The sequence below is a fragment of the Bicyclus anynana genome, chromosome 20 (genome assembly GCF_947172395.1).
Source record: "Bicyclus anynana chromosome 20, ilBicAnyn1.1, whole genome shotgun sequence".
Classification (NCBI taxonomy): domain Eukaryota; kingdom Metazoa; phylum Arthropoda; class Insecta; order Lepidoptera; family Nymphalidae; genus Bicyclus; species Bicyclus anynana.
The window spans coordinates 8,909,781-8,933,396 of record NC_069102.1 but is presented as its reverse complement, the minus strand read 5'-3'; the positions used below and the strand labels follow the sequence as shown (position 1 = coordinate 8,933,396).

The window sequence follows — 23,616 nt, the reverse complement described above, 5'->3', positions numbered from 1 at the left end:
CGATAATCGTCGACTCGTGTCGTCTCTAACCGAGATAGTACGAAGTGTTCTGTGCGTTAGGTGGTGAGTACTGGGAGGCAGAGTGCTGGCGATATAGACGACCAGCTCATTCTTGTCGTGGCATTCGATCCGTCCATACCTTTTGTTGGATAATCTTTCATGGATTATTTTGGGAGAATGACTTGAGTGGAGTTGAGAAACATACATCGGTCACAAGTCGAGAACTTCGCTTAAGATTATCGTCTGCCATTCGAGGTTTTATAGGAACGTTCATAATGGGAATTGTTAGACCTATTTTGTTTTTTAAATACACATCGGATGTCGACCCGTATCCGACACGCGCGACAAAAATATCCACTAACGCGACAAATTAACGATATAACGATACGAGTAATGTTACCTTGTATACCGACGACATACAACGGCCAACCCTTAGTGGCCAAGTGCGGAAAAGGCCCAGTAAAGAAGAAGAAAGAAGAAGAAGAAGTCACCGTGTAAAGATAGCGAATAGATAGATTATCAACCTATATTCGGCTCACTGCTGAGCTCGAGTCTCCTCTCAGAATGAGATCGGTTAGGCCAATAGTCTACCACGCTGGCCCAATGCGGATTGGCAAACTTCACACACGCAGAGAATTATAAAAAATATCGGGTATGAAGATTTCCTTCACCGTTTGAAACACGTGATATTTAATTTCTTAAAATGCACACAACTGCAAAGGACCGGATTCGAACCCACACCCTCCAGAATCGGAGGCAGAGGTCATATCAACTGGGCTATCACAGTTTTTTTTAGCGAATAATAGATAGCGTCTGGTGTTAGTTTGATATTTTCAAGTTTGCTCCTCGATTTTGTAAACCAAGTTATATTATGCCATAGAAAGCATAGAGCAGTGCGCGCGACAAAAATATCCACTAGCGACACGTTAACGCGATCAAACGCTATCTGTATGAATTTTTCATGCGACACAGGAGTAATGGCGCCGCCCGAGACACCGGATCATTCTTTACGAGCCGACAACGGAAACCTTTAAGCATAATACAGTTTATTCGTTGCACTTCCTTACAGACACAAACAGGCGTTTGCGGCAGCTAACTCGAGATAATTTAAATATTTAATTTAGTGAAATTAAACGACAAAAGTACAACGGGTACTTGTATTTACAACTTGGGTATTGGGTACTTCAATTTACAGCAACCGTATGTATTTTGTATCAACGTATAAAGGTCCGTTTATATCTACAGACACAGTGCGTCACAGACGTGGAGAACACCCACAGACACCGTCTATTTACACTGCCCAGCAGGTAGCTAGAGACACTTAAAGTACTTTTCATGAAAGAAGTCACCCAGACGCGGCGCTCATTGTAATTTGGTAATGGCGGACTTATTGTCAGTTGTGTAAGGCGCTGTCAATTTTAGGTTTCATAAAAAGGACTCTACAGACATGAACCGTACAGACAAAATATTCTTTTCGCGAATACTGGCCGGGCGCGGCCCGTGTCTGTCAACGTCTGCGTGGCCGCGTTACGTTAATAAACACTGTATAGAAGAATATTATTTTTCTGCCACGGCACGTGTCTGACACGCTAAACGTCTGTAGATATAAACGGACCTTAAATCGCGAACAACCTCACTTAAAATAGTTCTAATAACATAGTATTAGATTGTTCGACTATACCTAAAAACAGGAAAAACTACTAATGATAATTTGAAAAGTCATTTAGAATACGATAAACGTTTTACGTTGTAGCAATTTTGACTTGGGTTAATTTACAATGAAAATGTTATAAAATCAAAATTAACGCAAATAAAGTACGTGCATGAAAAACGCTCCAACATAAAGTAAACTTTGAAGAGGTAATTTGTGGTAGGTATTGTAGGGGTAATCTCTGGATCTACTAAACCGATTTTGTAAATTCTATTACCACTACAAAGCCACGTTATCTGTGAGTGTCAAAGACTATATTTTATCCCCGTATTCTCACGGGAACGGAAACTACGCGGGTAAAACCGCGGGACGTCTGCTAGACATGTATAAAGTCCATTAAGTCCACAGATCCGCATCAAACAACAACGACCCAAAAGCAGATACATCAGGAAGAGTTCCAACACAATTACACAAATCCGTAACCCAAAAAAGTCAGCAACAGTGCATTAACTCCCACTCAACTCGGATACAGTATCAGCGTAACAGGATTGGAAGGCTGCATACGGCACTTTTCAGGGATACCCCGAGTTTTTGCAAGCACATCCGTGTACAGTAATGAGATAAAGGTTTTATCGTCTTTTCGTTAGCATAGTTCAAATATTGAGACCAGTTTTTCTACTGCATGAATGGGATGAAACCTCAGACGAATTATATAGGGACCTGCCTTGCTGGACCTACATTTTCATTTTTTTTTATTCTTTACAAGTTAGCCCTTGACTACAATCTCACCTGATGGTGCAGTCTAAGATGGAAGCGGGCTAACTTGTTAGGAGAATGAAAATCCACATCCCTTTCAGTTTCTACACGGCATCGTACCGGAAGGCTAAATCGCTTGGAGGTACGTCTTTGTCGATAGGGTGGTAACTAGCCACGGCCGAAGCCTCCCACCAGCCAGACCTGGACAAATTAAGAAAATCTCAGTCTGGCCAGCCGGGGATCGAACCCAGGACCTCCGTCTTGTAAATCCATCGCAGATACCACTGCGCCACGAAGGCCGTCAAAATTACTACTACCCCTCTGTCAATGTATAAGATCAACGATCTAGCGCGCTTATTAAAACTGTTTCTATATAATCTTCAATTCCATCCCTTGGATAACCAACTCAATATGAAACCTAAATGAAAACAAAAAAGGAAGCTTCCACAATTAGCTTATACGTGAAAGAAATATTTAATAAAGTACTGATTGTAAAAACCGTCCAAATTATGAACTCTGTTGCGAAAAGGCAATTTTTAATTCTCTTCAACAAAGGATTTAATACAGTGTGCGGAGAATGCTTTCTTAATTAGACAATATTTTGTTTCATTTCGCAATGTGAAGCGTGCATTCCATATGATTAACTTTGAATATACACAGAGAGCTACTGTCACACAATTCGCCTTAATAAGTCGCAGTATGGAAACTTTTATACACCGCTCCTCTACAAAGCTTTTTACTTGATTATATGAGCTTTGTTTGCGAAAGTGGTGTATGAAGTTTTATTTGTCCAAGTATTTAACATTATTAAATGTTCTAGAGAGTTTTATAATGCCTGACAAACGTGCGGAACTATTGCAAACAATAAAATAAGGTAACTTTACCATTTATGCATTTATATTATAGCAATTATGTAAGAGCAGGGGCACACGATGCGTTGCGGCGCCGCATCGCAAAGATTTATCAGCGGGCACACGAGAGGTGCGGCGCCGCAACGTTGTTACGTAGCAGCGGCACTGTAGCAACGTTGGACAGTCTGTTGATAAAGTAATGTTGTGACGCATAAACAACTGAGCGGTGCCGCTCCGACGTCGCAACGCAATCACCCCTCCCCGCCTCGTCTCGGTGGTTGCAAGTCCGGTGCGGCGCCGGAGCGCATCGTGTGATATGCCTCAGATATTTCTATGTAAGACGACGCAGCAACACCGCTCCGGATCCACACCGCCTCCGCAACGCATTGTGTGCCCCTGCACTTAGAGCTAAATATTAGGACATTTTTGGCAGGTGATGCCTGAAGTACATATAAGGTTGCCGAGTGCAAGACTGTAGAATTCCCTGTTCTGCGTTTTTCTGTATTTACTGTAAGTTCATGGAATCCTTATTAGGATCGCAGCAGTGTCACTGTGGGGTTTTGAAGACCGCAGATAGAAGGTCCAGTCGACCTTTCGGACTTGAAGAACGTATGGGGCAGTACGTCAAAAGGCGGCTTCTGTGAGACTCCAATATTGACTAAGGGTTCATTTACACGAGCGGCAACTGCTACCGACGACCGCAGTCGATTGCAGTCAACTGCCGTTGGCTGCCGCCGAGACGTCGCCGACTGCAGTCGTCGGTAGCAGCTGCCGCTCGTGTAAATGAACGCTTAGAGAACCGTCAAATATGAAACCTGCCTTATATTCACGTTATCCCTGTATCAAATAATCGTTGCAGATAAGCTAATATTTTCAGAGGAAATTGTAAATTGCAACGTCATCCCTCATCATTCATCATTCTAAATTAATTTCACCAGTGCTCACCCTTCCCGTTTCCAATGCGAATTTTTTACAGATGTGTACAGAAGTTTACAAATATCTCTATACTCGTTATTACTGTTACCTTTATGTGTCTAATGCGAATGCGATCTCACCTGACGTTAAGTGACGATGCAGCCTTAGATACGAACACGCAGATAAAGGTATATCCGTTACTCATTTGTATACATTGTATTGATATGTAATATATGGAATAGATATGCACGCGGACTGAATTTCTAGTATAAAATGGCACACTTTAACATGACACATCTGTTGTGCTTTTTTGTTAACCGACTTAAAAAAGGAGGTTTTTCAATTCAACCGTATATATTATTATTCTGCAATAATTATCCAAAAGACACATCACACGACTGCCTGTCCACCAAAGCGGAGCGAGAGAGCGTAGCGGAGAAACGGACTAATGCGGAGCGGAGTTGCGTACTGTATCTGTCCAACGGAGCGGACCGAGATTGCGGAGCAGAGTTGCAGATTATATTAAATAATTTAAAGTTTATTTAACCCCGATCCGTTTACCCGCTCCGCTTACCGGTTTTATATGATAATTTAAACTAGCTCGCAAGTCCCTGTCTACTTAAGAGGAGCGGAGATTTTGTGTGGTTCTAATGGTTAATATTTCTCCGTTTCTCGGCTTCGCTGCCTCGCTCCGCTTCGGTGGACTGGCAGCCTAAAGGTAGCTGCATACGGAACGGGCTAGGACGTTGACGGGGCAGCATCGGGACGTGAAGTTATGAAAAAACCACGTTGCCGTCTCGAGTTCCCTTGATGTACACTTTCTCAAGTATTTTGTAGGAACAAATATTTTCAAAACTTATCATCCCGTCCCATCTGATATAACACGTTACATATGCAGCGGCCTTAATTTGTATTGCGTCTATTTATGTACCTATGTCAGAGTAAAAATGGTGAAGGGAAGTTTTATTATTAATTTGAAGTTAGACAATCTCAATGTACATAACATATTGTCGGATTTTATTTTCTTTCTGAATAAGGTATTCAATTAATATAAGAACTTTCTCAACCGGAGCAGTGTTTTATACGTACGTATTTACTTAGCATAAACATTTATGTGTATTTTTATATTGTACAAAGGCGCTCCGGAGACGGCAAATAAGCGTCGGTAACCACACCATTATTAAACTTTATGTTAATAGATAGAAAAGCTAGGAGAATAAAAAGTATCTTATACTATGTTTAATAAAATATTTTTTTGTTTTGCTATATTTTATATTATAAACATGTTACGTGTCTACAAAATCACCGCGAAAAGTGATCCGAATTTAGCTACTACCGCTAAGTGCACACATGCACAGTGAAATATTCAACCGAACTTGTTAGACACTAGTATGTTTTAAAAAAAAAATGAAAATATTTGCCATATCTTTATAGCCTAACGGACGAGGGTCGGGCTACAAAGCTACGACAATAGTAAAAAGGGAAGTGATTGTGCTACGAGTTACTACGACAATAGTCCCTCGGGCGGATATCGTGCTACGAGTTGCTACAACTATAGTCTGTTCGGAGATCGTGTTACGACAATAGTCCAACGGACGGGGATCGAGCTACGATATGCTACGACAATTGTCACGCGGCGGGTATTGTGCTACGAGTTGCTACGACAATAGTCCAGCGGGCGGGGATGAATGATACAAAAAATATATTGAATTTAGTCATTAAATGTTTTTGTAATAAATTCGTCGGAATACATAATTTATTTTTATCATCATCACTGTTTACACATATACCATTTTCCACAAACTCTCTAAACATACACTTTTAAGTCTTTCTTTCCTCTTATGACCGCAGTCATAGGTGTAGAATAAAAAGTCGTAATTTTTACGAAGACAAACAACTCTTTTTACTTATAGATTGTATCCACGCTAAGGACAACCCTTAGCAAACTCAAAATACAAAGAAAGTGGCAACCCTAAGTGATACTTGACGCTCGAGAACAATAGCGAGCAGGTAATTGGCATTAAAGGCAGCTGAACGATTGTTAGCGCTGTCAAGTACGAAAAGGCGAGAAGGCGCCGCTTCTGGGCCTAATTAGAAAAAAATACGAAGTAAGATGACTCCTCTCACAGTACCCAGCGCAAGTGGATGTTCATTTTATTTTACGTTTTAAAGGGTTAAAATTGCTATTTTGTCAACCTGTTGCATTTTTTACAGTAAAAATTTACTCGACCTAGCAGATTTACATTTATTTTGCAGTAATGAATTATTCAAAATTTAAAATTCATTTATTTCAAGTAAGCTCAGTTTACAAGCACTTTAGACACGTAAGTTGACTATTTGTAAAGATCCTACCACTAATTCGGAAGGCAGATTCTGCTGAGAAGAAACCGGCAAGAAACTCCTTATCTTCATCAATGCAATAACAAAATCATCTAGTAAGCCTTACTCAATCCTAGTTTTTTGAAATTGATTGGACTTTATTAATGGATACGTGTGAAAAACATTATAAAATTGAGATTTTATAATGCTTTTCGTATGTCGCTATTTTGAGATCTAGACCAGACATTTTCCTTGTGTCAAACCCACCTAAGGAATGCAATTCACTTAGAGGGAAGAAAACCTAATCAAACAGTGCGACAAAAATGGTATAGGTATTCAAAAAGCGTGTCGGAAAAATACCATCACAACCCAAACAAACGGATAAATAAATAAATGTACAAAACTGAAATATCTTACATGAAAACGTAGGAAGTCTGTACAAACGGGCTAATTGACTTGATTGGCGCTCATCATTTTATTTTCATAATAAACAGAGAAAATATTTTATTGACGTCATTATTATCTACTTATTTCCGCTGCCGATACCTCCCGGAAGGTACTTCGCGCAGATTACGCCCCAAGGAAGCGAAATAATTGATCAAATTACATCGCAAATCGCCTTAAAGGAACAAAAAACACCAAATTAGCTACTTATAACATTTTGAGGCCTTCGCTTTTATTGATATAATAATTTTCATAGCGGGGAATCTGGAAAATTGGATAATAATCATCTATTTCTGAGATCGTCCGCTTCGGATTGCTCGATGATAATTATTTTGTTTACTTGATGCGACGAACGTTATTAGACTATAATTTGTGCCCACTTTATGTCATATTTCCAACCATTATTAGCTATAATTTCATGTTTGGAATAAATGGAATAGCAAAAAATACTGAAAGGAGTCTTGAAACTATTAATGGGTAAAATTCTTTTTCTTAAAATTCAGGTATGCAGGTTACCTCACAATGTTTTCCCTTCACCGTTTGAGACACGGGATATTGAATTTCTTAAATTTATTTCATTATTGGTATAGTTGTGGTAATTTTCCTGTATGTCACATTATTTTCAATCAAATCAACATGTATTAGTAAATAAATTATTATTATTCTTATATTTATATATATTATTAAAATGCACCAATACTTCGAAGGAATGCAAATTTGTTAGAAGGTAGAAAACCTAATCGTAAATAACCGATGTAGAAATCGCTTAACCTTTTTCTTGAATCAGTTGCAATTGATAAGTTGAAAACGACGAGACTACAAATGGTGCGTATGATCCAGAGGTTACTTACTGATTTTCCAGTTTACTTCATACAAGTGAGGCAGGCACGCTCATTAGAGATCAATGTAAATAAGGTTGTACGATAGTTACTCGTTCAAACACGCTAGGTATAGGAGGAAGCAAGAAGCAATTTACTCTGAAAAAGGCTATTTTACGACCAATTGGTCCTAGACTATCGTGACCCGTTGTCAAGTTCTACATGTCATTACAATAATTTCATGTTATATACAATTTACTACCTGAAGCCGGACGGTTTCACCCACGTGGTTCCCGTTTCCGTAGAAATACGAGGATAATATATAGCCTACAGCCTTCTTCAATAAATGGGATATCTAACACTAAAATAATTTTTCAAATCGGACCAGTAGTTCCTGAGATTAATGCGTTCAATCAAGCAAACTACCAAACTCTTCAGCGATATAATATTAGTATAGATATTATGGATAGCAGACGACGCCGACGCCGTATGGGAATGACATTTGCTATCGACAGGTCACGTGATCAAGATCTGTCATTCCCATACATTTTTCTACTTTTCGAAGCGTTAGCGATCGTAGAAAGAGTATCGACGTGCCACTTGGCTAGGGCGGCAGGATGGATAATTAATTAACTTGAAAAATCGCTCTCTTTGAAGTCGGTTGAAAACAGTCTCATTGTTGTTTTAATTCACAAGAAGACAGGCTATCCGTTGGTCCGAGCGCCGCGGGGTGTTTTTTTCTATCCATTAGTAAAAATTAAGCAAAGGATAATGTTACGGGTGAAACATCAACCCACCTTGAAGGATTTAGGGTGAGAACAGACTGTATAGTAAATAATTATTATACTTAAATGTATTTTATAAATGTAGTAGAAATGTAATATATGTATTATAAATAATTTGTGTATTTTGTAACTAACAAGAGAGTACGAATCTACAACTGTTATAAACTAGACGACGCCGTTTCACCCGCGTGGTTACCGTTCCCATGAGAATATGGAGATAAAATATAGCCTGTCACACTCACAAATAACGTGGCTTTTTAGTAAAAAAGATTTTTATAATCGGTTCAATAGAGATTACCCACTACAACACCAGAAACTTTAACCTCTTTATAATATTACTCGTAGACTAGGGGCTATAATAATGAAATTATTTTCCAATTTTTATCTTAGTAGTTTTGGCTCTGTCTGTTGGCGTCGAAACTGAGGCCAACAAAGATCTTAATTTAATTTGGTCGCATAGTAAACAACGAAAGTTATTTAAATAAATAATACCTTGATATTGTCTACTATGTCGAGTTGTGGGTTCAGAAAAACTATATTATAAATCAATATTAAATACTAAATTCTGCATGTGTGCGCTCAGCGGAGTAGCTAAATTCGGATCATTTTTTGCGGTGATTTTGTAGGCATGTAACATATCTAATAGTATAAAATCGTTGTCTGAATAGCTATTCCATTTTATGGAAGTGAAGGTTTAGCTTTGTTTGTAATAGTAAAATTGTACATACACGCGCGTTTATGTGTGAAACTAAAGGAAAATCAGCAAAGCTTAAAGCATAAAAGTGACACTTGCATTCACCTTGCCCCCCATTCCGCGAAGTTTTTGACCCACTGTCGTTTGCACAGATATACGAAGTAACTAGATTGATTTTACAATTCTTTGTATTGAAACCAGCGTACCCAGGGGCGTGGCCTAAATGGCTGTTTAATATAATTTAGTGAAAAATTAAATACGTCATCCCTACTTTAGAGTTGAATATTATTTATTCCTTTTGTCACAGAACAAAACAAGACTGCAAGTACATGCACGGACACGCTTGCGATGTTCCGCACACCCGGGTGTACGCGGGCCACGCCCCCTTGCTACTTCTATTGTTAAAAGCGTCAGCTTTTAGCGTTGTCTGTTCTGTGGTCGTTTGTACTCCTATAGGAATATAACATAAAAAACGATTGCCGTTGGGACCAAAACAGTACAAAGTCATCTATGTACAAATACCGCAATTAATATTTACTAACATGAATTTTAACTGTAATATGTTTATTTTATATTGTAATATATATTTATAATACAGTATAATCTGTGAACCTAAGTAAGTATATAATGATCTTACGTCTGAATTTTATATATTTCAATAAAATATATGGAAAGCAAAATAAAACCAGCAGATTTAAAAGCGTGTGTTAGGTATTAGTGTGTTAGGGCTATTTTCTCGAACGTTCAACGGATTACCTATATATTGTGCATTGTGCAAAGGAAGGATCACACTGATACCTCTGTAGTTCTGGTCTCTTTGTACCACAGAGAAAAATAAATGTAAACTTTAATGAAATAGAAAAATATCTAAAAGACGCGTTATACCATCGAAGTCTGCTCTTTTCAAATAATATGGTAATATTATTTGAAAAGAGCAGACTTTTATAGGTATATAAACTGTTACCAATAATATAAATTTTTAATACAATAATTTTTAACAAACAATAATTCATTAAAAACCAAATGGAAATCTCATCGTATTTACACTTCTAGAAACTACGAGTAGATGGCGCTACGAAAAAGAAATTACAAACCTTTGGCATGATTACGTAGAGCAGATGAAGTATAGTCTGGCAAGTTCGTTGATAACACTCCCATGATATTGGATAGAAGCAGGCGTTACTTTGCGGAAGTTAATCATGATTATATAATGATTTATTTATTTTGCTATCATCCGCGAAAATTCGGCGAACATACTCTCTACGTACGTTTCACCCCGAAACCGGAGCATCCTCAGGAGATGTTGACTCTACAACGTGCAATTGCAAAATTTTTTGCAATTGCATCGCATGGGTTCGCCGAATTTTCGCGGATGATAGCAAAATAAATAAATCATTATATACTCCCATGATATGCGGGCGACAGGGGGAAAGTCTGCACCGGTTTGAAATCGTGCATGCGGGGAAGTGACATGCATCAGTCGTGGGTTTTTCATTCATCGCTACACGCCCCCCGAACCGCGCGCAACATTGCGAGTATTACGAACGAAGTTGCCAAGCTATAGTCTATACTATGAATTTTACGTTAATAAGGTTCAAATTGCTGTGATATTGTACGGAAAACTACAATCGCTTAAAGCTCCAAGAGCAAACATGATAAAATAAAAAACTCAGATGAAATTGTTTGAATTAATTCAAGATAATTTCTTAGAAACTTGTCTAACAACAAACCGAAATATTTTCATAAAATATTCAATCCTTTCAAATTGAAGGCAAAAAAGAACATGAAAGCAACATCCAACAATAAATTCTTATTTATAGAAATATCTGTGACATCTATACCTACCAGGAAAAAATATTCGTTAAATATTTTATTTGTAAAAAAAAGAATTGCCGGCTACCGGCAATGTTATTTGATATTCACGGTGTTAACAGAATTTTCCAGTCCTTTACGTTAAGTATGTGCCTCAATAGCCTCAGCCGGGATGAGTCGTCATAGCGACCAACCATTGAGCGATCTACCCTCATCGGATTGAATAGTTTATTCTGCAAGCTCGGGAGCGTCTTACAGATAAAAATCGCCTTTGAATGTTAAAATCCGGTATAAGTCTAAAAAACAGATATTGTAGCGTTAATCGTATTTAGCGAACAGAGATTTTGAAAATACAACCTCTTTTCAAACTTTTTCAAGGGATACAATACAAAACATATATATCTTTATAGAACTAATAAAAAAAAACCATTTGCTCCAACGTGAAAAAAAAACAGCAACTCGAATATCGAAACCTATATTTTGTTGCAATTTAAACTATACCCATCACTACATCCACGATCAGGTAGGTATTACGTAATTTTGTTAACCCAAATGGCCAAAATCCAATTAGCAATGTTTTTTACACCTGACAAATGTTTACCTAATATAAAAGCAAGTAATAAGAGTCTAAAGGTCCGTTTATATCTACAGACATTTGCGAGTATTTTGTAATTTAAACACTAAAATCTCCACTCACAATTCATTCACAATGCAATTCACATGAATGCAATGCATTCACAATCACATTTAAGTTATACGCAGATATATTTAAGAAATTATACGCACAAAAATCGCGGGCTTCTGCTCTATAAAATAATAATATCATCACCATCATCATCATCCATCATCATCATCATCATCATCATCAGCCGATAGATGTCCACTGCTGGACATAGGCCTCTTGCATCGACTTCCAAACAAAACGGTCTCGAGCCGCCAGCATCCAGCGACTCGCAACCCGCTTGATGTCTTCGATCCACCTTGTGGGCGGTCGACCAACACTGCGCTTTCCGGTGCGGGGTCGCATTCCAGCACCTTGGGACCCCAACGTCCATCGGCTCTTCAAACTATGTGGCCTGCCCACTGCTACTTCAGCTATCATAAAATAATATGATTGTAGATATTTCAAACGCCTTAAGAAACTACTTCAACGAAAATAAAAATCGAACATTAAAAATAATTTCCATTCGAGAAAATTCAAAGGTAAGCCCAGCTTAAGCGAAGCGCCCGCCACTTTGCAGTGGCGTAATAATTGGAAGAAAAAAAAATTATTTCATCTCGCGAGAAATAAAATAAATTGAAATCGAAAAACAATCATCGGTATCGAATCACCAAGCGAAGCCAAGTGGCTAGGAGCGCGGACTGGGAAAGAAGCAAATTATCTTCGCCCGGCTAATTGTCGGATCAAAGAGGGGAGAGCTAGGTAAATCCGTCCTGTTGTATTTTATTTTCGAAACGGAGGCACAGAGGGGGGGGGGGGAGCCGCGGGCGCTATACGCAATTATTGTTATTACAAAGAGATTGCCGTTGAGCCGGCTCAGAACTTGAGTTTTTCGCAAAATTCGTTCAAACAATTCATAATTGCACTGTTGATGCTTGTTTTTTTGTACCTTCCTTGGATGAGGAAATTGTATTTGTTTAGCTATTTTTTTTTAAATCTTAATTCATACAACTATATTAGAAGCGCAGAAAAAAATCTTACCGTTTACCTTAAAATCGCGAAATACTAAATATCTTCTCACTAAATTCGCGAATTGTTTCTCAACCAAATAGGATACTCAGGGCCTTAAAAAAGGGCCTAAATAAGGGATTTAATTTACTGATATATAAAACAATTCTAAAAAAATCACGTTTTATGATACTTATTTTAAAATACATATTTGGTTAGTAATCTACATTTCTTTAAGATTTTTTTTTAATTTTTACGCACCGACATTTTAAAGGTCTGATTAGGACACTGGACGTAGTCAGCCTGAACTGTCTGAAACGCCCACCTTTAAAATATACATTCTCGCGAAAATAAAAAAAGGCCTTAAAGAAATGTAGATTTACTCACATAGGCTCGGTTTTAAACTAGCAGTTTTTATCATTGAAAACAATTTAAAAAAATAGAACCTCCTCATTTTTGGAAGTCGGTTCAACACTAATAAATAAATGTATACTTACCGATGAAGACAAATATCTGGTGGTGAGCATAGCGAAGCAGCATCGATATTGATACCGTCTGTAACAACAAAACAAACAGATACAGTAATGAACTCAAAACTCAAGATTCGTTTAACCAGTCAGTAACAAAGGTCATTTTGATATTTTTTAAATGTTTTTTTTTTTTATTTCTAATTCACTTACAGGATACAGTAATGAAATATACCTATAACTGGTTAAACAAACTTATAATCTTAATGATTTTTAAAATATTTTTGTTCTACTAAATTCGACTTGTCCTGTTCCAATTTTTCCATAGTTTTAGCATTTAATTCGTTCTAATTAAATGCTAAAACCTACGATAACTAACCTATGTAAACTTAATCTACGTAACCATACACTGCGCTTGGCCCGACACGCACTAGGCAGGTTTTACTATTTTTTTTGTTTGACTCTGATCTATTTTCGACTTACCGCCAGCTTATTTGACTTTATGGCTCATTGTCGCATACCTTGACAGTGTATGCAAAAACGTGTGGAATTTTCTTCTTTTATACTTTACAAGTTATCCTTTAATTACAATCTCACCTAATGGTAAGTGATGATGCAAACTAAGATGGAAGCGGGTTAACTTGTTAGAAGTAGCATGAAAATCCACACCCCTTTCGGTTTCTACTCGAAATCGTACCGGAATACTAAATCGCTTGGCGGTAAATCTTTGCCGGTAGGGTGATAACCACGGCCAGAGCCTCCCACCGGCCAAATTGAACGAGTCGTACTTCTTTCAAATTAGAGCTCTACCATATAAATAGTCACTTAGCATCAAGTGAATCGGCGAAAAAAAACGCTTCACATCGCAGATTTTTTTGTTTGATCGATACCAATATCTATAATTAAATAATTCCCTTTCGTCTCGGGGTCCTAGCTCAGGGAATATCGTCTGGGAACGATCACACGTATCCGATCGTATTCAAATGCATTCAATCTACACTAAGCGTTCCGTTAATGAATTCAATTGCACATCCAATTTATATTTAACATACTAAGAGCATTTAGTAATCAGTATCGTAGGATACAACAAGTAGGTCTGAGGGGACTTTATGCCCACCTAATGTTAAATGTACAGCCGATAGACGTTGGGGTCCCAAAGTGCTGGAATGGCGACCCCGCACTAGAAAGCGCAGTATTGGTCGACCCCCCACCAGGTGGACTGACGATATCAAGCGAGTCGCAGGGATTCGCTAAATGCAGGTTGCTCAGTATCGTTATATGTGTGTTTGGAAGTCCCTACAAAAGGCCTATGTCCTGCAATGGACGTCCATCGGCTGATATGATGATGATGAATGTTAAATGTAAAACCATCGTCCAATCATACCAATAATTGCAAGGCACGCTAGGAATACGTCGTACAATGCTCTGCTGTGTCTGTCAAGTTGAGCTGTAGATCTTACTGAATTTCATTACTATACACAATCTTGAGACCATAACTCAACAATATTACATCGGCAGTATAAAGTAAATTCACTGTGTCTCTAAGATCTGTCAAAAAGGATCGTATTATAGCAGAAACGGCACTATAGGCGCCGACCTCATAAACCACCATCGCACCTAGGATCTTACAAAATTATATGTATAGGTACTTACAAGTTATTTAAAGTTTAATTATAATTATTCGTTAGGGGGCGTTCATAAATTACGTGAGGTGTTTTTTCGAAATTTCTGACCCTCCCCCCCCCCCCCCTTGGTGAGATGTCGTGAGATTTTTTTCAACGCCCTCCCCCCCTCCCCCAATCTCACGTGAGATTTTTCAAAATGTGGGTTTCTTACGTAAATGTGTTAGATTATTATTGTAAAAAGAAAAGAAAATTTGCTTCGTGTTTTTATTTACGACTAGTTAAGACTAGTAATCAATATTGCTGAGAGTTTAATTATAAGTATAATAAAAATTTAACAATAGAATACTTAAATCGTAAGTACTGTGGCTTAAAAAAGAATATCTATTCTAATTCTGTCCATGGAGAACGAGATATGAAAACCGGCCAAAAATTAGTTATTAAAAATATATTTACTATACATATTTTATATATTTTTTATAGATTTTTAATATATTTAAAATAAACGTAAGATTAGATGAGATTTGACTCGACCCCCTCCCCCCCTAAAACATCTCACGTAATTTATGAACGCCCCCTTATGAAGCGTAAGTATTATTTATATATTATGTATAGTAGCAGAGTTGTCTAGCAATACTATAAGTTTGAATACAAAATTTTCATAGTTCTTTTTTTTTTCTTTTTAAGTTAGCCCTTGACTGCAATATCACCTGATGGTAAGTTATGATGCAATCTAAGATGAAAACGGGCTAACTTGTTAGGAGGACGATACACGACATCGTACAGGAACGCTGAATCGGTTGGCGGTCTTTGTCGGTAGGTAGCCTAATTAGCCACGGCCACCAGCCAGACCTGGACCAATTGAGAAAACCACTGCGCCACGTGAGGCTGTCAAAAATCTTATCGTAGTTTTATCTTTAATAGCAGAAACGACTATGCTATTTGGTATAGGTAGATACAAAAATATTTCATTACGTTGATTGTAGTTTGGTTACCTATTTTTATATCGTTATTTGATAAGTGATGAAGTGTGTTAGTAGACTGATTCAATTGAATGATCACTTGTTAAATACAATTCAAATACCACGAATCGTAAGCCTCCATTCGCACGAGAGTTTTTTTAACGGACGTTAAAAAAGCGTTCAAATGTAGTACGAAGTTAAATGAAGGTCTATTCCAACGCCCATAATGGAAAACCCAACACTGCTCAAAAAAAAAACTGTCGTGCGAATGGAGGCTTATAATTCGTGGTATTTGAATCGTAATTCCAGTTGTATTTATTAGGCAAAGTTAAAAAAAACTGTCGTGCGAATGGGGGCTAAGAGATATTTATAAAAGAATTCCGACACCATCCCGTGGTCATATTAGCGTTAGACAGGATACATTTCCAGGGCGGATAGCACTCTTACTTAAATGGATTCAATCTGCACTAAGCGTTTCATTAATGAAATTCAATCGCGGGAAAGCCGCGCGGGGAGCAAATGATGTGGCGAAAAGATTGATAGCGTCGGGATACGATACGTTCCGCTTGCGAGCGGCGCCCCCAACTATTGTTTGTGCCAAAAACACATGCAACACGTTGGTCAAGACAGATCGGGAGCTAGTAAGAATATCTGATAGCTTCGCGCTCAGACCAATTATAGAAGGACCTGTATCGCACTCATAGTCATGAACAAAATTGTCTGTAATTTTCTGAGGAAAACGAGCTTAGATTTCAACACAGAACACGATTATAACTATTTAACATTTTATAATCGCATTAGATCGTCGATCGTATACTTTGACAGAAAAGTAACACCTAGCGAGGCAGGACCTATACAATAGTTGGTCTGAGGCTTCGCACGATTCGCGACTTCGTCCGCGTTTTTCACAAATCCCGCGAGAACCATGGATTTTTCCGAGATGAAAAGTAGCATATGTGTTAATCCAGAATAAAATTTATTTGCATTCCAAATTTCAGCCAAACCGCTTCAGTAGCCGCAGCGTAAAGAGGAACAAACATACACACACACAAACTCTTGCCTTTATAATATTAGTGTGATAGCGAAAGAATAATTGGTCGCTAACTATGGGCCTCACAAGAAGGCTCAGAGTCACACAGCGGGCGATGGCTATGCGCTGCGTGATCGAATCAGAAATGAGGAGATCCGCAGAAGAACTAAAGTCACCGACATAGCTCAACGAGCCGTTAAGCTAAAGTGGCAATGGGCGGGTAGTTCGAAGAGCCGATGGATAAGGGGTCCCAAGGTGTTGGAATGGCGACCCCGCATTAGAAAACGCAGTGTTGGTCAAGCCTACACCAGGTGGACTGACAACATAAAGCGTGTCTAATGGATTGGCTGGGTGCAGGCGGCTCAGGATCGTGATTTTTGGAAGGCCATGTCCTGCAGTGGACGCCCATCGGCTGATATGATGATAAAGATGATCAAAGAATACAGAATAAGGAACTTAAGCTTAACTTATCATAATAACTACACAAATCATGCCCACGTGGAATCGTGGCAAGAAAATATAGCTGCATTTCTACGCTGGACAGCCTGTAGTAATAGATAATAGACGACATTTGTGGGTAGGCATTTGAGGCAAGCTAAAAACCTGCATTGTGTGCATTTAAGCCCATACCGGTGCTCACGCAAGCGATTGCATATTCAAAAGGATTCGCCAAAAAATCCACAGCACTTAAACCGCTTTGGCAATTGTCTTTGAACCGCTCGGCTCGCCATACCGATGACATTCCGAATTCGACTTGTATGCTCACATGAAGCGAATACTCGTGTCAGTCCCCACGTTTAGTTTGTTTATTAATACTTTTACCATCGACAGTTGTGCTTGGAAAACCATGCAAGAGGCCTATGTCCAGTGGACGTCTGTCGGCTGATAATGATGATGATCATGACTTTTATCATATTTGAATACAAAATGCATAGCTATAGTTGACCAAATTACACAGTTTGTGCTAAAATTTCATTATAATCTCTTCGATCGATATAAAATCAGTCTCGTATCGATGTGACCGCGAGCGAGACACTATTTTATATCTATGACCTCTTCATTAGTTCACCATTCATTAGTAACTCATTGCGGAATAACAACGTGACACGAAATTTTTATATAATATGTACTTCTCCTAAAAAAAACAAAAAAAAAAGTTAAGAAAGTAAATGATAGACTGGTGTTTAAACTCCGCGCGAAAATAGAACAGTGTTGCCAACTTGTCGAAAAAAAATCACTTCCCGAAACGTTTGTACCTACATAAGAAAGGTTTACTATCGCATAAAACGTGTCACGTCACAACGATCTGAGGGCCTAGTGGCAGTTTGATACTGTTACCGTCACGTAACGTAAACGCGAATTTCTAAGGAATTGAAACAGCGCCATCTAGTGGCACTACTGCACAACTGTTTCAATTCCATATAAATTTGCATAAACGTCAACGTGATAGTAACAGTATGAAAATATTGAAAACTCCCACTAGGCACTCTGATACGAGGCCACGAGGCCACGGCAAGCAATAGTTTTACAGCCGCCTTTTAAACTAACGCATCGCTCGATGGTTTATATTAGAAGGCAGTCTTTAAAAATCGCAAAACACTAAACTAAGTGGACTTGAAAAAAAAATAAGAAAATAATAAACAGAATGGTGTTTAAATTGCCACAATAGAACAGTGTTGCCAACTTGCCAAAAAAAAACATTACTCGAAACTTTTTTGCCAGAATGTACATAAGGAAGGTTTTTCGAATAAAAAGTGTCACCATGCTCCATGCTCTAATGATTTAAATTGCCAAAATAGAACAGTGTTGCCAACTTTGGCGTATCTAGGATTATTTCCTGGGGTGTGCCTGGAGTGGGCCTACATATCACTGAACAGAGTCGACACTCAATATAAAAATTTCGTTAGCAATATTTGTGGATGCAGACCTCTGCAACGGCTAGACTTATTTATTATTTGTTTTAAAAGATAAGGTCTTAATATATTTTTCAAAATCTTTATTGCTTATATGTTTCTTTTTAATAAAAGTTGTAATTGTTATTAATTGATATTTTGTGTAAAATTATTAGTATTTCGGCGTCCATCATAGAATTTCAAATCGGTAGCCCAGTAACCTAGGGTGGGCACTGGACTATTCTAGGGTGGGCCCGGCCCACCCGCTATATACGCCTATGTTTACCAACAGTGATATGGAAAAAAAACTTCCCGAAACTTTTTTGCCAGAATGTACATAAGGCTATCGAATAAAAAGTGTCACCATGCTCCATGCTCTGATGAGCACTCACAGAGTACGTGCGCCGAACAAGCCAACGGTCTGAGGGTAATGCGAGCCGACGGCAAACGGCAGTTTTTACAGCCGCCGTAAGCTGAGGCATCGATCGCCCGCTAATATTAAAAGGCAGTGCCGTTAATATATGGCAACACCACCCATAGATCCATCAATCACTGCTTCGCTTCTTGTTTCTTCACTTTGGGAAAGTATACTTTTCAATTCAATAACTATTACTATTATAATAGTACATAATAGTTATTGTATTGTAAATTATTTATTTATCTGTCTGCTGTTTCTTTTTAGTTTTTAATATTGTACAATTAATTATGACAACCAGTACACAGGAAAACTATCGGTTTATGTTGCACTATGGTTCGGCTTAATTTCAATATATATTTTGTAGATTAATGAATACTCTTACATTGAGCCGTGATAGCCCAGTGGAAATGACCTTTGCCTCCGATTCCGGAGAGTGTGGGTTCGAATTCAGTCTGGGGCATGCACTTCCAACTTTTCAGTTGTGTGCATTTTAAGACAACCAGAACACAGGAAAAGTAACTGTGGTTTATGTTACACTATGGTTAGGCTTAATTAATGAATACTATTAGATTGAGTGGTGATAGCCCAGTGGATATGACCTTTGCCTTCGATTCCGGAGGGTGTAGGTTCGAATCCGGTCTGGGGCATGCACTTTCAACTTTTTTCCAACAGTTGTGTGCATTTTCAGAAATTAAATATCACTTGTCTCAAGCGGTGAAGGAAAAACATCGTGAGGAAACCTGCGTACAAGAGAATTGTCTCAATTATCTGCGTGTGTGAAATCTGCCAATCCGTATTGGGACTTGAGCTCAGCAGTGAGCCGAATATGGCTTAATAATGATGATGAAAAAATAATATTTATATAAAGTAGGTGATTAAATCACCTACTTTATATAAATATTATTAGATTACATTAAAACACTAATTTGCCTCGTTGATCGATTGGTTACACACCTTTTCGTGAGTTCCAGAGTTAAATTCTCGTAGGCATTAAATTGGTAGACTGTTTATCTCCTACATTAATATAATATTCTGAGGATTATTAATAACCGTAATAAATATTTTGTAATAAATGTACCTACTCCTTGACGCTGCATTTACTAAACGGACTTGGCTGTGGCCAGGAGATAGTTTATACCCTGCACACATAACACATGCTTTTCGTATTATTATCCCGGAAAAATCAATGATTCCCGCGCCGCGAAATTTGTAAAATACAAAATTTTACGCGAACAAAGTTGCAGGCGTCCGCTAGACAATAATAATAATTTACAACAAAACAACGTAATTAATGTTTTCATTACCATTTCCCCGATCGTTATAGCCACTTAACCCTATCATGCTCACCGTAATAGTATGAAGCGATTCGGATCGTCAAAATGGTACGCGACAATATCTATACATTTGCAACGTTAGACCGGACAAATAGATTTGTAATGTCTGTCAATTTATGAAATTTGTATTTTACAAAAAAAAATTACGCTCACAAAGTCGCGGGCGTCCGCTAGACAATAATAATAACTTACAACAAAACAAAGTACTTACTGTTTTCATTAACATTTCCCCGATCGTTATACCCACTTAACCCTATCATGCACACCGTAATTGTATAAAGCGATTCGGATTGTCAAAATGGTACGCAACAATATCTATACATTTGCAACGTTGGACCGGACAAATAGATTTGTAATGTCTGTCAATTTATGAGCGATGGGCGGCAATCAATTGCGTTTCGGCGGAATTCCACAATTTACTTTGTGCTTTGACAGCCGTGAAACCGGAGATATGTCCGGCAATATGCACGCTTGACAATTGATTAATACAATTCCTCTGCGCTCTGACATCCGCAATATACCCCTAATGCCTGGTGCGGCTCGCACAGTAGGTATGAACCAAAGACCGGAATATTAATCGCCATAAAATGGATACCTCGCTGCTTGATTAAATAAAATCTATACTAATAGATATTATTTCAATTCAACGGTACCACACTTAAGAAAATTCATGGACTTTTTTTACCATAAATGGCGTTTGGTTGCGATAATTTTAAATTGCGATTGTCGATATCACACGCTTTCCCCCGTATCGCTTTAAATGACAATAAAACAATGACAAAGTGGCAAACCGTCTTTCAAAAATAAGCAATAGTTGACTCATATCAAATTTAATATAACCAATATTGATTTCGTGTAGTACATGGAATGAGGGTCCGAAATATATCGATATCTATTAATAAAAGTTAAGGGTTTCTTAAAAAACTTAAAGGTCAAAAACGCTGTCGTCCATTTTGTGACGCACACTGGATGTACCTAATAAACATCGAGCTAATTGTTAACAAAATTTTTGTCAAACGCTCCGTTTGTATGGGATTTATTATAGTGACGTCACGAAACACTTAAAATATAGACTGTCATGGCCGACAGCCGTTTTGACTCATATTGTCAAAAACATATTTAAAAGCTAAATTTTTCATGTAATTGTCTCAAAAAAATATAAAAAAAAATTTAATCTAGTACTAATGAACTATTTAAGACCATTTAAAAAAAGTGTCAAATAGCCTATTAAGACACCCTGTGCTTCTCGAATCTTGGCTTGAATTTTTTTTACTATGGCAACAATTTTTGCTAACATTCCTAAGAACGCCGGGTAAGTAAAGTCCATAAGGAGTTTTGTTAAACACACATAAGACGTGCCGCGCGATATAAAGGTGGAATTTGGTACCGTAATAAAGTTTGAAAGGGCTGTAAAAGTGCTATAACTGTAACTTGGGGAAAGAGTCCTGATTTTAGTGGCGAGCGAGGGGCCGCGCCTCGCTTTTGGCTATTAATTGATCTAAAACCAATGGTAGGGGAGGCTATGATGCTAAAAGTGTACTGACTCGAGCGTCGCGAGACCAATTAGATTTGATAGAAAGATACGTAGTTAGAAAAAAATACTTTTCGGACACGCTCGAGTAAATCCTAAAGTCCTCCGTATGACGACCTCCGTGGCGCGATGGTATACATGGTGGATTTACAAGACAAGGAGGTCCTGGGATCGATCACCGGGTGGGCCGATTGAGATTTGGCTGGTGGGAGGCTTCGGCCGTGACTAGTTACCACCTTACCGGTAACGTACCGCAAAGCGATTTAGAGGTACGATGTCGTGTACAAACCGATAAGAGTGTGGATTTTTATCCTCCCTCTAACAAGTTAGCCCGCTTCCATATTAGATTGCATCATCACTTACCATCAGGTGAGATTGTAGTCAAGGGCTAACTTGCAAAGAATAAAAAAACTCTCTACGACACCTAACCTACAATAGAGTATACGGCTAACCTGTAAAGAATAAAAAGTGGCTCTCTTCGACACCTAACTTAGAATGGAGTAAGTATACGCTATAAAAATTGTACATAATCTTACATAATAAATGAACAATTTTTAAGATATTTAGTTGAAATTCGTAATTTCGTGCAGTGTAACATCCATTTTATAACACCAAAAACACCATCTGTCGGTGAGAGGAGGAACTTCTAGGTAACAACTAGGTACACCAGAGGAAAGATAACTACACGCTTTCTTCATTTTCCTGGTGAGTTGGACTTTTTTCAATGCTTCATAGTAATGACGCTACTCGCCGCTAGATGGCAGGCATATTGAAATAACAAAATTTTAGTTCTTTTTATTAATTCTACATACATACGTTTAATAATACTGCTCTAGGGTGAAAGTATTTTGAAAACCCCGTTTTTAACGAGTGTTTACTAATGAATTTTTATCAATAAAAATAACTCGTTAAGATATTTGAAATATAAATGAATGCCTTTTATTCAATTCAATATACCTCGAGAAGAATTATTATCATTTCTAGCTTTTTATTACCCCATGACAATAAATAAGGACACAAAATATATTTCAACGGCCTCCGTAGCGCAGTGGTATGCGCGATGGATTTACAAGACGGAGGTCCTGGGTTCGATCCACGGTTGGGCCAATTGAGGTTTTCTTCATTGGTCCAGGTCTAGCCGGTGGGAGGCTTCAGCCGTGGCTAGTTACCACCCTACCGGCAAAGACATACCGCCAAGCGATTTAGCGTTCCGGTACGATGCCGTGTAGAAACCGAAAGGGGTGTGGATTTCCATCCTCCTCCTAAGTTAGCCCGCTTCCATCTTAGATTGCATCATCACTTACCATCAGGTGAGATTGTAGTCAAGGACTAATATGTAAAGAATTAAAAAAAATTGTATATTAATTACGTCTACACAGTTATAAAGAGAAAATTAAAAAAAAAACCATTTTAGATTTCCTTCCCTACATACGAGGATGAATTTTTATCGTCTTTCCCATGGTATCGTTATCGGTATTTTTGTGCATTACATAGGAGATTAAAGTGCTAACTTAATCTACGGAACCCTACATTGCGCATGGCCCGACTCGCACTTGGCCGGTTTTATCCATTTTGTTTTCCGTCTTTTCATGTTAGTAATTTTATTTAATATTGTTTTTTGTATCTTCCATTATATTGTTTTGTGT

General features: G+C 38.1%; 1 protein-coding gene across 2 annotated transcripts in view; it reads right to left on the bottom strand.

Annotated features, from left to right (window-relative positions):
• LOC112057970 (membralin) overlaps nucleotides 1-23,616 on the bottom strand; it is a 175,270-nt gene that overhangs the window by 142,470 nt on the left and 9,184 nt on the right. For both annotated transcript variants that reach the window (XM_052887887.1, XM_052887889.1), the window contains exon 7: nucleotides 13,212-13,269. In XM_052887887.1, the coding sequence (XP_052743847.1) occupies nucleotides 13,212-13,269 (58 nt within the window). The remainder of the gene's footprint in view (nucleotides 1-13,211; nucleotides 13,270-23,616) is intronic.